The following is a 13,307-nucleotide window of genomic DNA, read 5'->3' as shown; positions in this document are numbered from 1 at the left end:
CGGTGGGATTATGGGGTGGGGGGTGGGGGCACTAATGCTGAATAATGCTTGTTACAGGGTAAGGTAGGGGGCACTGAGGATAACCAAGGGGGTGGTGGCCCAAATAAGTTAGAGAATAAAAGAAAAGAAATGAGAACAAAAACAAAAACTTGTTGGATGTAACCAGAACTTGCTGAAGTTGAGAGCTCCCTGCAAACTGTTCTTTTAGATTTTTCATTTAATTACACAGACTAAATTTGTCAATTAGCTATTTTCATACTAAGCCCAATCAGTGTAGAGATGGAAATTCGTCTAGTGGTTGGTATATCAGCATGAGAGAATGCATTGATAAAGGTCAAGTTTTTGTACAATATTAAAAGCATCAAATATTATTTGAAGTCTTTTTGTTTTTGCTAAAAATGTTCATATGTAAAATGAGATGAAAGTAAACTAAAACATAGCATGCTTTACATTTTTTTGGTATATTTTACTTTCAGTGGAATCTTTTCATCATAATGCTTCATTTTACCTCCTACCTCATATATGCAAGTCTATGAAATGTGGGGAAATATTACACGGTTTAATAATAAGAAGGTGAACCAATAATAAAATCCCATCAGGAATGTCAATGTTATTACAATTTATTACATTTACTGACATAAGAATTCGTACATTTCTGAAATGCTGCTGAAATAATACATACTGTATTTGTGCATGGCTTTGGGCAGCAAAAAATAGCTACTTTTATCTCTGTTGCAAAACATCTTAAAATATTGCACTCTGTGTCAGAAGACATAATAATGAGAAGTTACTTTTCTGATTTAAGTTGTTTAAAATTGGGAAACAAATTGTACTATTCATGAGGTCATGGACACTGATATAATGAATATTTTTTTTTAAACTGTTACTCACCTGCAAAAGGAAAATTTCAGTGGTAAAAACAGAAGAAGAATGGTCCACTCTTTATTCATTTTATTGATGTTGGCAAGCAAATGATTTCTGAACTGTGTCTCTCCCACTTTGTTAATTTGGATCCTATGTGTAACGTTCATGAATATTTCTATTACAAGCAAGCTGCTTCATAAGATTCTAGCAGTTTTTTTTCTCTCTGTGTCTTGTCCCATCTCAGAAAAGCTGCATTTATGGCAGAATATGTGTGTATATAAATAAAATTTGTTCAGAATGATATCCGAACTTGACAAGGAAAGAAAATATGATGTTGGCCAAAATAAGCCAACTTGGTGTCCTGGCGGTATTGAGAAACTATGGTAATTACACTGAAATAACACATAATTACAATGAATTATCGCATGCTTTTTTTGTGTGTGTGTGACCAAACCATTAAGATACAATTTGTTTTTAATAATTTCAGAGCAGTCTATTTTTTCTGCTATGCTGGGACAAAGCAGAGGCTGAACCAAATATGGACACCAGATACACCTCTGGTTCACATGACCTCAGCAGTTACTGCAGGTGGGTAATGCTATTTATTCCTTATTGTTGGTCAGCATTTTAATTAGTTACTCAAAAGTTGTATGCAACAAACAACATAGACCCTGATCTGGCATCTCATAATGTACTGGCAGATTATGGTCTGTGTTTTTTGTTTACTGATTACTACTAACTCAACTACATAGACCCAGATGTTGGCACATGAGGTGATAGCAGATTTGGGTCTGTGTAGTTAGGAGTTGGATTTGATATAGTAGTTATTGATTTCCTTCATAATTTATTAGCAACATGTTGGCAAATTTCAGTTTTTGATCGAGATTGGTCAAATTAAATGTCACATCTTTAATTTGTTTTATACACACATATCCATGCAACATTGAAAATTTGGTAAAGAAAGTGCAAACATTTTGGAAATTAAATGTTGATTGTTTTGTGGATAGGTTTATTTTGTTTATGATTCTTGTACATCTGAGAAAAGACTTGATTTGATGAAAAGTTTCTCTACTCCAGAATTATGGAATATTTTGAAAAACATGAAAATGTACTGTATGGTGCTAGATTATAATACAGTGGAAACTGTCTTGAAGACCACCCCTTCTGCCAAAACATAAAGGTCTCTCATGACAGGTGGTCTCTCATAACAGGTCATAACACTATATAATCAATAAATATATACTTGGAGAACATGGTCACTCAAGACAGATGGTCTCTCAAGACAGGTTTTACTATATATGTACTTTGTTCCGAAATATATGACATAAAGGTCTCTCATAACAGGTCATAAAATTATATAATCAATAGATATATACTTGGAGAACATGGTCACTCAAGATAGGTGGTCTCTCAAGACAGGTTTTACTGTATGTGTACTTTTTTTCTGAAATATATGTAGTGTTCAGTTTTTCACTCGGTCCAGAAGGATTTGTGATAGAGCAGTAGTTAGCATGCCATATTTGTGACCAAAAGGGTGCAGCTTTGATCCCTACCATTCAGTCAATCAGACTGCTACTGTTGTGTCTGTGGACAAAGTATTTAGTTCCAGTATCCTTGGCACTAAATAACAGCCATTTGTTGCAACACCATAAAACTCCAAACCAAACCAGTCTCTCGGTCAGAAAGTATTACGACAAATTTCAAAAGGAAAAAGGTTGGAAACAGATGCCTAATCTGGTCATATAGATGCATGGAAATTTTGTTCTAAAGTATTCTAAATTCTATTCGGCTGTGGATTCCTTGTATATCATGATAGAGTTGCAAACAATTTGTTTCCTTTTTATTTTAAGAATATTCTAACTTGGTTATTTATAGTTGTTGGTGCATTACATATAGGAGATGTTAACATAGTTTTAGGTTTTGTTCCTTTACATTGTTGATATTTTATAAAAGAGTGTTCAATGTACTGCAAATAGTCCAACTATATTGGTGTGTGTGTGATTTGGATTTTTAACGTAGCTTTAACAATTTTTCAGTCATATCACTACAATGTCTGCAGTGTGGCAGTTTATAGTGATGTCTAGCACTGGGGCATCATGCCGCAGACATGTAGCATGATGTCCCACCCAGTCACATTATCCTGACACCAGGCTGACCAGTCCTAACACTAACACTAACCTCTTAATGCTGATCGCCAAGCGAGGCAGCTGTTAGTACCGTTTTTTTAAAGTCTTTGGTATGACTCGGCCGAGGATCAAACCCACGACCTCCCGCATCCGAGGCAGACACTCTAACCACTAGACCACCGGAGCAGTTCCCAACTATATTGGTTGCTATTGACACCTATCTTGGTAAACCAATTTAATTTTAGTCTGCCAATACTGTTTCAGTTCCATTGATAGATTTGATAGTTTTCCTTTATTGTTTAAAGTGTTAGTTGCAAAAGATGTAATGCCTCCTGTAGAGGTCTTGTACTGCTTGACACAACTTATTTTTCAGGTAATCAATGGTTTACATTTTCACTGGACGTCAGTGGTTGTAAAAAAAATTTGATTGATACATTGGGCCCCTTGACAAGCATTCTATAATTGTTTTAACCTTGTATTCATCAAAGAAGTATATAATTGCATGTTCATAATAGGGACTACCTAGAAAACCATACATGCCAGCCAATTTGTTTTTGTGTGTAATCATGTTTTTTTTTAACATAATTGCCTCATGCTTGCTTGTGTATTGATTCCACTTTTTTGGGGGGTAGACTAAGAAATAAAAATAATGCAATAAAAAGTTGGGGTTTTTTTTCATTTGCATTATCATCTCTTCATTGTTCTTGTGGGTTTAACACCATTTTTTCAGCACACAGTAGGCTATACATGGCAGCCAGTGTATAAAATGATGGAGGAAGATCCCGGGAAAACCCCGGTAAGATCCACAGACCCAAGAGAAGCTACTGGCAAGATTTCTAACATAACCACCTTGGCCGAGCCCGAGACTCAGACCCATACAGACAGAGGTGAGATGGCAGTGGTCAGTAAAGGCGAGCTCTTTAGACCACTCAGTCTATTCTTTTAAAGAAAATAGTGCCAGATGCTAAGCAAAACTTGCTATTTCATTGTCTCTCATGAATTTTATATGACTGAAAATTTAGAGCAGAGGGATATTTTAAACTTGAATGAGGAAAAGGACGAATCAGTAGCACTTTACAACTTTGAAAAGAAGAATACGAGTGATGTAATGAAGGATTCTGTTTGAGCGCATCATTATGCTCCTTGCCGATTTTCTTGAGTTGACTCTATGATCGTTCAGTGAAAGACATGTAGAGAGTTAAAGCAAGTGTTGTATATAAATAATTTGTCAGTATGTTTTGCGTTTGTACAATGGTACTAATCGATTTGGATTTTGCCATTTGTGACAAGATTTTTAACCAGCATCAGATCCAGGTTAGTAGTAAAAAATAAATGTACTTCTGTTGGCATTAAATAAAAAAAGGACCAAGCTGACATACAATATATCAACCACCTCAGCTAATGTGATAATCTTGTTATTGCTGAACAATATTGTAGATGGTTTTGACACTGCTGTTTAAAGCAGAAATTGTTGTATATTGAATTCCTAAAAATTCATTTCAGCCAGTAAAATGTCAGTCCCTTCAAGGGATTTGTGTTTACAGGTTGTGGAAATTAGGTCAGGACAATATTAATGCACTCTGTTTGTCTATTACTCTTTCCACATTCAACTGTGAAAGATTTATTACAATCTACTTAATAGCATTGATCTAAGGCTGGGTTTGAAATACATGCTTGGCACTCTTCCATTTGCTTAAAAAGGGAAAATTGTTTAATATAGTAGGGATTTAAAAAAGAAATTAAGTAAAAGCGTGCAAATATAATGCATGGTTTTTGTGCATTTATTGAATTATTTTGCTGAAAGTATTTACAAATAAGCACATATTTTGCAAGAATGACGCAGACTAGACCCTACGTATGTAGCAAATGTGCTAACTTTTCTTGGTGTTACTGCTTTGTGAAACATCCACTTGAAAACTTTTGCTTCTAAATGTTGAAGAGGAAGAATCCTCAGTGAAAAGTTTTCATCTTATTAGTCCATTTTCTTTCTGGGTTAAAAAGTTGAAAGCAGTAATTTGCAACCTGTTACTCCATTATTAATTTCACCACAGGTACAGGGTGACCTTATTCACAGAACTGGATCGGTCTTTTCTGGCAGTTTAAATGGAGCTAGTAGTAGATTTCATTCATTGAGAACATATGGATAATTGATACACACTCGGCTCACTTCCATGATTTGTGCTTTGGAGAAATTGACCTTGAATTTGTTATGGAGTTGATAGTGAATGAAGCTGAAACGAGCATATTTGTCAGGTCTGATAAATTGGATAAGCTATGTATTTATTATTTTGTACAGTATTGGGTTATAAAAGGGTCTTGAAAATGTAAACTAAGAATTAGCAAAGTCTTGTACAAGATGGACAGTAGATTTAATTTTTGGTATGCCTCTAGCCTTGTATAGTATTGTTTAAATTCAGGTATAGAACAATAGCTTGGTTAATCTTGCATTGTATAATGTACATTCAGATGTAGAGCTATAGAGTTGACTGAAATCTTGCATAGTGCAGTGCAGATTCAGATGTAGAGCTGTAAGCTTGGCTTGGGTTGTTGAGTTGTACAGTATAATGTATATTCAGATGTAGATCCACAGGTTAAGCTCAGATCTTGCATTGTATAGTGTACATTCAGGTGTAGATCCACAGGTTAAGCTTAGATCTTGCATTGTATAGTGTACATTCAGGTGTAGATCCACAGGTTAAGCTTAGATCTTGCATTGTATAGTGTACATTCAGGTGTAGATCCACAGGTTAAGCTTAGATCTTGCATTGTGTAGTGTACATTCAGGTGTAGATCCACAGGTTAAGCTTAGATCTTGCATTGTATAGTGTACATTCAGGTGTAGATCCACAGGTTAATCTCAGATCTTGCATTGTATAGTGTACATTAGGTGTAGATCTGTTACATTGGTTCAGATCATGCCCTGTATAATGTACATTCAGGTGTACATCTTTAGTTTTGGTTCAGTTCTTGCCTTGTATAGTAAAATGTACATTAAAGTGTAGATCTGTAGCTTTGGCTCAGCTTGCTTTGTCTGTTATAATGTACATTCAGATTAGATTAAGCTAAGATTTTGCATTGCACAGTGTACATTCTGGTGTAGATCTATAGCTTTGTCTCGGCTTTTGGTCTGTAAAGTATAATGTACATTCAGGTTTAGATCTATAGCATTAGCTAGGATCTTGAATTGTACAGTGTACATTTAGGTCTTGATATATAGTTTTGGCAAAGATCATGCATAGTACAGTGTATATTCAGTTAGATCTATAGCATTGGCTAACATCTTGAATAGTACAGTGTACATTCAGGTTTTGATTTATAGTATTGGCTAACATCTTGCATAGTACAGTGTACATTCATGATTAGATCTATAGCATTGGTTAACATCTTGCGTAGTACAGTGTACATTCATGATTAGATCTATAGCATTGGCTAAGATCTTGCATAGTGCAGTGTATATTCATGGTTAGATCTATAGCATTGGTTAAGATCTTGCATAGTACAGTGTACATTCATGGTTAGATCTATAGCATTGGTTAAGATCTTGCATAGAACAGTGTACATTCTTTGTAGAGCTATGACTTTGGCTCAGATCTTGCATTGTTCAGAATAATGTGCATATATAAATAATAAATAAGCTGTTTGTAAGTTTGCATGAAATATAAACTGCTTCATACATCATCTACCATCAAAAGCCTATGGCATGCTGCCTGCTGTTTGTTACTAAGAATAATTTGTTTCCTATAATTAGGTACTTTCTATATTTGGTTTTCTGTCTGTTAACCTAGAAAGGCCAGTCAAGATAAAAGGGACAAATCCTGACACTAGGAGGAAATATCCGAGTGGTTACCGCCCATAATATGGTTTGACAGCATCTGCGTAATAATAATAGAATAGTATGGCGGGTTACAAATTCGTCCTTTTTGCCATGGATAGAATTTGATGTCACTTTCCCCAAATATCTAGGCACACACTGCTGTGCTGGTCTCTGACAAACAGAACCATTGGATTCTACAAAATGTGATGCTTTCACTGAACTGTATCTTGCACTCCATGAACTATTTTGGCTCGTATCAATGTGTACAAAATAACACTGAGATAAAATAAAAACCAGATTGAGTAGATAAAACAAATACCTGTTTTGTTGTCTTCAAGTCCTCTAATTTGGAGAAATAGATGATTTTATTGTCTGGGAAAAGATATTTGTTTTGTTTTATTTTTGGGGGGTAGGGTTGGTCTAATCATAACAATAACTTTTTAAAAAAAAGACATTCAATAGTAAGCACCATTCATTGTATTAATTTCATCTTTTATTTCCATTATTGGTTTTAGTAAAATTATAATGTCCATTTTGCGGATAGGAGGGTCCCTTGAATCCTCTCAGTTCCATGTGTCTCTTTTCATTTGCTGTTTATTCATTCATTTGTTTGTTAATTTTATTGGCCTGCTGTTTTGCATAACAAATTATGATGTGTGCCTATCTCTGTTTGTTCATCTGTTTCATTGTGTATTCCTTTTAATTTCAAGTCTACTTATTTATACCCCTCTGAAGTTTTTCTGTATTTAAATGTTCTGGTGATAAATTTAGCCCTTAATGTGTTATATAGTTCTGTAGCACAGATCCATCAGTGATAAGATCTTCGAGAAAAGAAATGAAATTGCCTGTATTATAATTATTGTATTTAATAGAGACACAAACCTTATATGAATAATAATTATTGATGTCTGAACTTTATTATAAGCATCAGTGTTTGTGTGTCCATACATCTTAATATTCTATACCTTGATTTTATCTTGAAGTCCACATATTATATCCATTTATTAGCTTGACAAAAACCTGTACTTGATGTCTGACAGTTGTATTATAAGAAGTGCATTGTGACCCTTTTGTATATGTTACAGGACAGTAGCCTAAATTTTTGAAATGAAGGTTATATAATTATTTTGATTTTCACATGTGAGATGTCACTGTAACCACCCTATTGTATAACATTGACTTTTGAATCGGCTGTAAGATATTTTTGCCTTGGGCTCAGCATCGTATTCATGTGAGCCTGCATATTCAAACTTTGACACCATGTTACAAAATTTGTTCATGGGGTTTTAAGACACTGCCCACATTGGCTATTATTTGGCATAAAGTCATTGTGTGTAGCATCACATCCACCCTTTTCATAACCGGCCCAATTTTGGTAGAAAACACTTGAAAGAAGTGATTACTTAAGATTTATTTTCATTGTTGTCATTATGCTATGTGCTTCAGTCACATGAGCAGACACCTTACATAAAAGTAGTTAATTCTAGCTGCGTGTAGTACCAAAGTTTTATTATAGTAATTAGTAATAGATTAAAATATTTTACAAACTTTCACTTGAACAAACATTTGTAGAACAGAAACATTTTTACTTTAAAAAACCACTACACAAGGACAACAGTAAAATATAGTGAAAGCTGTTTTGAAACAACCCTTTTAAAAGTACAAGAGAGCACCTGTAGAAAATGTCTTCATACTCTAGTGATTGTCAGAACATAGTGGTCACTTATGATGTGGGTCAGTACCCTAACTTTACAACTACACTTTAAGAGGTCAATGAAAAACAAAGATGAATTTTGATGAAATTTGTCCCAATGTCTGTTGATCCATTAGCACAATTTTTTTATCTCTACTTCGAAACTACTTGGAGGTTTGTCATGAATCTTTAAACAGTTGTGCCAAGGTCTAGTCAGTCCAAAATGAAATTGGTTGTGCTTAAACAGCCAGTATGGTTTCTACAATGGCCATCTTGGAAATCTTATCATTGCTAATGGAGGGTCATATTAACATGGGATTTCGTGAAGAACTTTTTATTATATCTTGTGTATCCTAAATGGAAATGTTTACATCATTCAATATGTCTGCATTACAGCCATATTGAAAACTTGTTATTGCTACTCCTCCTTAACAGAAAGCCATATCAACAGTTTCTATCCGAAGACTTGTTATGATGTCTGATCCTAAATGAAATCCAGTTTCGTCACCACAGCAGCGTCTTCAAATTCTTTTTATTGCTGCTGCTGAATGGATGGTCATATCATCATGTTATAGGTTTCATGTGGATCTTGATTAGCTTAGGTATTGAGATGATGCATTGAGGAAATGGCTTAAATAGTTTAAAAATATTGTAAAGAATATTGTTTTATGATTGCAATATATTCTTTTAAAATGGTATCTTTTACTGATCGCAACTCGTTGCCCCAGTAATCCTACACTGACATAGTAACATGTGTCCATGCTCATCTTGAATATTATTTAGATTTGTTGTTTACAGTATGTTATGCATGCTTGTGACTTTTGAACTGTATGGCTTTTGTTATTATATTATGATCATTATGATTGATTAGTTCAAATGAATGAAGACATCAACATCCCTGTGTCATCATATTGATACATGCCCAAATCTAATGTGTCTGCATTTTGCCCTTCAGGTATTACAGCAAGCACACTGACCAATCCAATATGGTTCATCAAGACACGCCTTCAGCTAGATATGAAGTAAGTAGCTTTCCTTATTAAGCTAATTTTGTGTCCTCTATATTTCTTTGAATGGTGCATCATATGTTTGTCCCTCCATCCATCCTGTTCTTCCATCTTGTATTCTTCAGGGATCCATGTCTGTCCATCAATCCTGTTTTTCCATTCTATATTTTTAGGGCTTGATATTAATGTTTTGTTTGGAGGAATTTTAATCCTTCTTAGTCAGTGACTCACTGGTAGGCTTACAAGGCTCATGTCTGAACAGGTGCAGGTTTGAATCTGCCATTGGATTACACTAATATTCGGCTACCAGGGAGTGTCCTTTGGCAAGGCACTTAACTCCATTTGCCTTGGCACTAAATAACCTACAAGTATTGCTTTGTCATTAAACACCAAACCAATCCATTCTCATTTACCAATTATAGTTTGTATTACTAATAATTGTAATGAACTTTATGGTCTTAGAAAGACTAATAACAAGGTTAGATACACCTTCAGGTAATTTCTTTATCAAGGGAGACAAATTAGAGCTGTTGATACTCTCCCTTGGATAATGCTTGTAAATAGAAATCAACACAATGATTCATTCCTCAGATAAGAAAAATTCTCTAGATGCATATACATACAATTAATAATAATACAATTCTTGTTTAGAAAAGTCTGTTAATAACCTTTCTTTGTATGTAACATATCTAATTACATACATAAACCAGAGGAAGGGATAATAACATGCACCTGGTAATAGTATTTTATCATGTTAACATAGTTCTGGTTCATGAAGGTAAAATATATTTTGGGGAGGTGTTGGTAACTATGGTGGTGATTGGATTTTCACATTACCAGCTTTGTTTTTTGTTGTTGCTAAGTGAAGACAAATTAGTATGCCAAAAAGGTAGAATGATGTTCAGTTTCTGAGCATACAAGATTTGGTATTTGGGCCTGAAGACAGCGTCATATGTGGGGTAGATGGGTTAGAAGATAGTTTGATATCACACGAAAGAGACAGTTTTGTTGGTCTTGGATAAAGTGATGGTTTATTTGCCTCAACGTAGATGCTTTCTGAAAGGAAGTTATAAATACTTCCAGATACGTTTGGACAAACGATGTGAATGTGCCATCAGATAGGAAGGAAGATACAAAACACTTAATTATTTTCCTAACATCAAGAGTTTGGGACATCAATTTGTTACAGAAAGCATTCCATGTAGATTTCTTGGCAAATTGTGTTTGTGTTTGACATCAGGCTTCATGTTCATCATTTAAGAAAAGAATGGATGAGAACAATACATTTATTGGCAAATTTAATTGGCCAGTTTAGTCAAAGTTTGTTCAACCAAATGTATCTCTCAAGGAATAATTGTCATTTAACCACAATTCTTAGATTAATGAAAAGAATTCCAAAGGTGCTTATATAGTTATGTTTCTGATGGTTTGGGTTTGAATGAAAGTTTTGAGATCACACTCAAATACTACATGAATTTGTGAAAAAACTAAATTCTAGTCCAAAGTACATGTAACAACTTCATTTTCAGGACAAATCTTTTAAAGTAGATTTCTAAAGCTTTCAGATATTTTTTGGGGGGGTGTCAAACCTTGGGATATAAATTATTTAGTCTTTTTACTTTATCTTTGTAGGAAAGATAATCACCTGACATGTCGACAGTGTATTCGAAACATCTACCAGAAGCATGGTTTAAAGGGATTCTATAAAGGAATCAGTGCCTCTTACTTTGGTGTAACAGAAACGGTCATTCATTTTGTTATCTACGAAGCAATCAAGGCCCAGTTACTTGCCAATAGGAGTGATAATAATGGACAGTCAGTTGATAGACAAGCATCTGATTTCTTTCGGTATATGTTGGCTGGTGCCATTTCCAAGACTACTGCGACATGTATCGCCTATCCACATGGTAAACACATTATTCTGCACTTAATATTTTGTTTTAATGCATATATTGCCACCTTTGACTAACACTTCTTGTCAAGTTTTGCATTCACATCGCTGTGATGAAATATTTCTTTTTCATGAACACAGCTCTCTCTGCTCTCCTGTTTTTTTTATTTCATCTTGCTATTGCAAGTAATTGATCTCTGGGGTTGTATTAAATTTTGCTTGAACTCGTTAGGCCAACTCCTAATGATTGACTTCGTGAAAGAAAATGGGCTTAAGTCAAGTGTTGGGATGGTTTGGTTGATTTCGTAAAAGAAGTGGGCGTAAGCCAAGTGTAGTAATGATTTTGATTGATTTCATAAAAGAATGAGCTTAAGCCAATTTCTTTTTGTAATGATTTGATTGATTTTATAAAAGAAATGGACTTAAGCAAGGTGTCGGACTGGATTGATTTTGTAAAAGAATGGGTTTAAGCCAGTTTCTGTAATGGTGTGATTCATTTTGTAAAAGAAATAATCTTAAGCTAAGTGCAGGGATGGTTTGATTGATTTCGTAAAAGAAGTTGGCTTTAGACAAGTGTAGAAATAATTTGTATTGATTTTGTAAAAGAATGTGCTTAAGCCACTATTTTTTTTAATGATTTGATTATGTATAAGAAATGGACTTAAACCAGGTGTCAGACTGGTTTGATAGATTTTTTTAAAAGAACAGGCTTATGCCAATTATTGTAATTGTTTGATTCATTTTGTAAAAGAAGTGCTAAGCACTGGAATGGTTTGATTGATCTTGTAAAAGAAGTGGGCATAAGCCAGGTGTAGTAATGATTTGATTGATTTTATATAAGAAATGGGCTTAAGTGATATGTCATAATGGATTGATTGATTCTGTAAAAAAATTGGCTCAATCCAAGTGTCTGACTGGTTTGAATTTAGATAATCTTAGTTAAATTATTATGGTTATATAATTGTATCAAACCAATATTTTGAGGAAGGAAGTACCACTGAAGGAAACAAGACTCTTGAGTCAGATTCAGGATCGAGGATATAGAACAAGCTTGATTCGTCCTCATGCATACTGTAAGAGGTTAATGGAGGTAGGAGCCACAATAGCAAAGTGGTTAATAAATTGGACTCGTGATAGAAAGGTTGCAAGTTACAATCCGACCAAATTAAACTCGTGGACAGTAAAACACGTGACAGAACAAATTTTGTTTAGCCCATCAGCTTAAATACATGTAATTGGTGAGGCTTACTTAGCATGTCTTTGACATTTCATTTCATTAATATTAGCATTGCATCATTATCATTGTTAAGATTTGTGTCCCACTTGGATCAAGTTGAAAGAAAGTTGTAATTGTTGCGGTCATTCAGATAGTCTCACCTTGCTGTCCTGTGATACTGCTAGTTCATGAATGACTAGGTTCTCGATCTTGCTCTCTTACGATATTGCTAGTTCATGTATAACTAATTTCTCACCTTGATGTTTTACAATATTTTGCTAATTCATGAAATGGCTATGTTCTCACCTTGTTCTCTTACAATATCTCTTGTTCATGGAATGACTAGGTTTGCAGTCTTACAGTATAGCTATTTCATGAAATGACTAGGTTCGCACCCTGAAATCTGGTATAATTATGAAATTCAGCCATCAAATTTAGCTATTAGCAAAAACAGGACAAACCTTTAAACAGAAAAAATGGTGCTGCATAATTTGACCCAGCTTGATAAAGCATTTGAGCACGAAAAACTTGCAAACTTGTACAAATTTTAATGATCCACTGTTAGATGTGGCTGCTATTACTAAAATAGGAAAACCTTTAAGCAGCTCTTTTTAAGTACTGATTGTTAGAATTGGAACCAGTTTGACAGAAAGTGCCTTGGTACAAAGTCATTGCAATTTTTCCAAAAACTAGATA

At 34.4% G+C, this 13,307-nt stretch overlaps 1 protein-coding gene across 1 annotated transcript in view; it reads left to right on the top strand.

Moving 5' to 3' along the window:
* The window catches only part of LOC149774450 (solute carrier family 25 member 36-like), a 45,544-nt gene that overhangs the window by 24,679 nt on the left and 7,558 nt on the right, over positions 1-13,307 (top strand). The window contains exons 4-6 of the mRNA XM_089945198.1: positions 1,352-1,452; positions 9,453-9,519; positions 11,137-11,411. Of these exons, the coding sequence (XP_089801324.1) occupies positions 1,352-1,452; positions 9,453-9,519; positions 11,137-11,411 (443 nt within the window). The remainder of the gene's footprint in view (positions 1-1,351; positions 1,453-9,452; positions 9,520-11,136; positions 11,412-13,307) is intronic.

Source organism: Sinohyriopsis cumingii, unplaced genomic scaffold (assembly GCF_028554795.1).
Source record: "Sinohyriopsis cumingii isolate HCF-2022 unplaced genomic scaffold, ASM2855479v2 utg000229l, whole genome shotgun sequence".
NCBI lineage: Eukaryota > Metazoa > Mollusca > Bivalvia > Unionida > Unionidae > Sinohyriopsis > Sinohyriopsis cumingii.
This window is presented reverse-complemented; position numbering and strand designations above follow the sequence as displayed.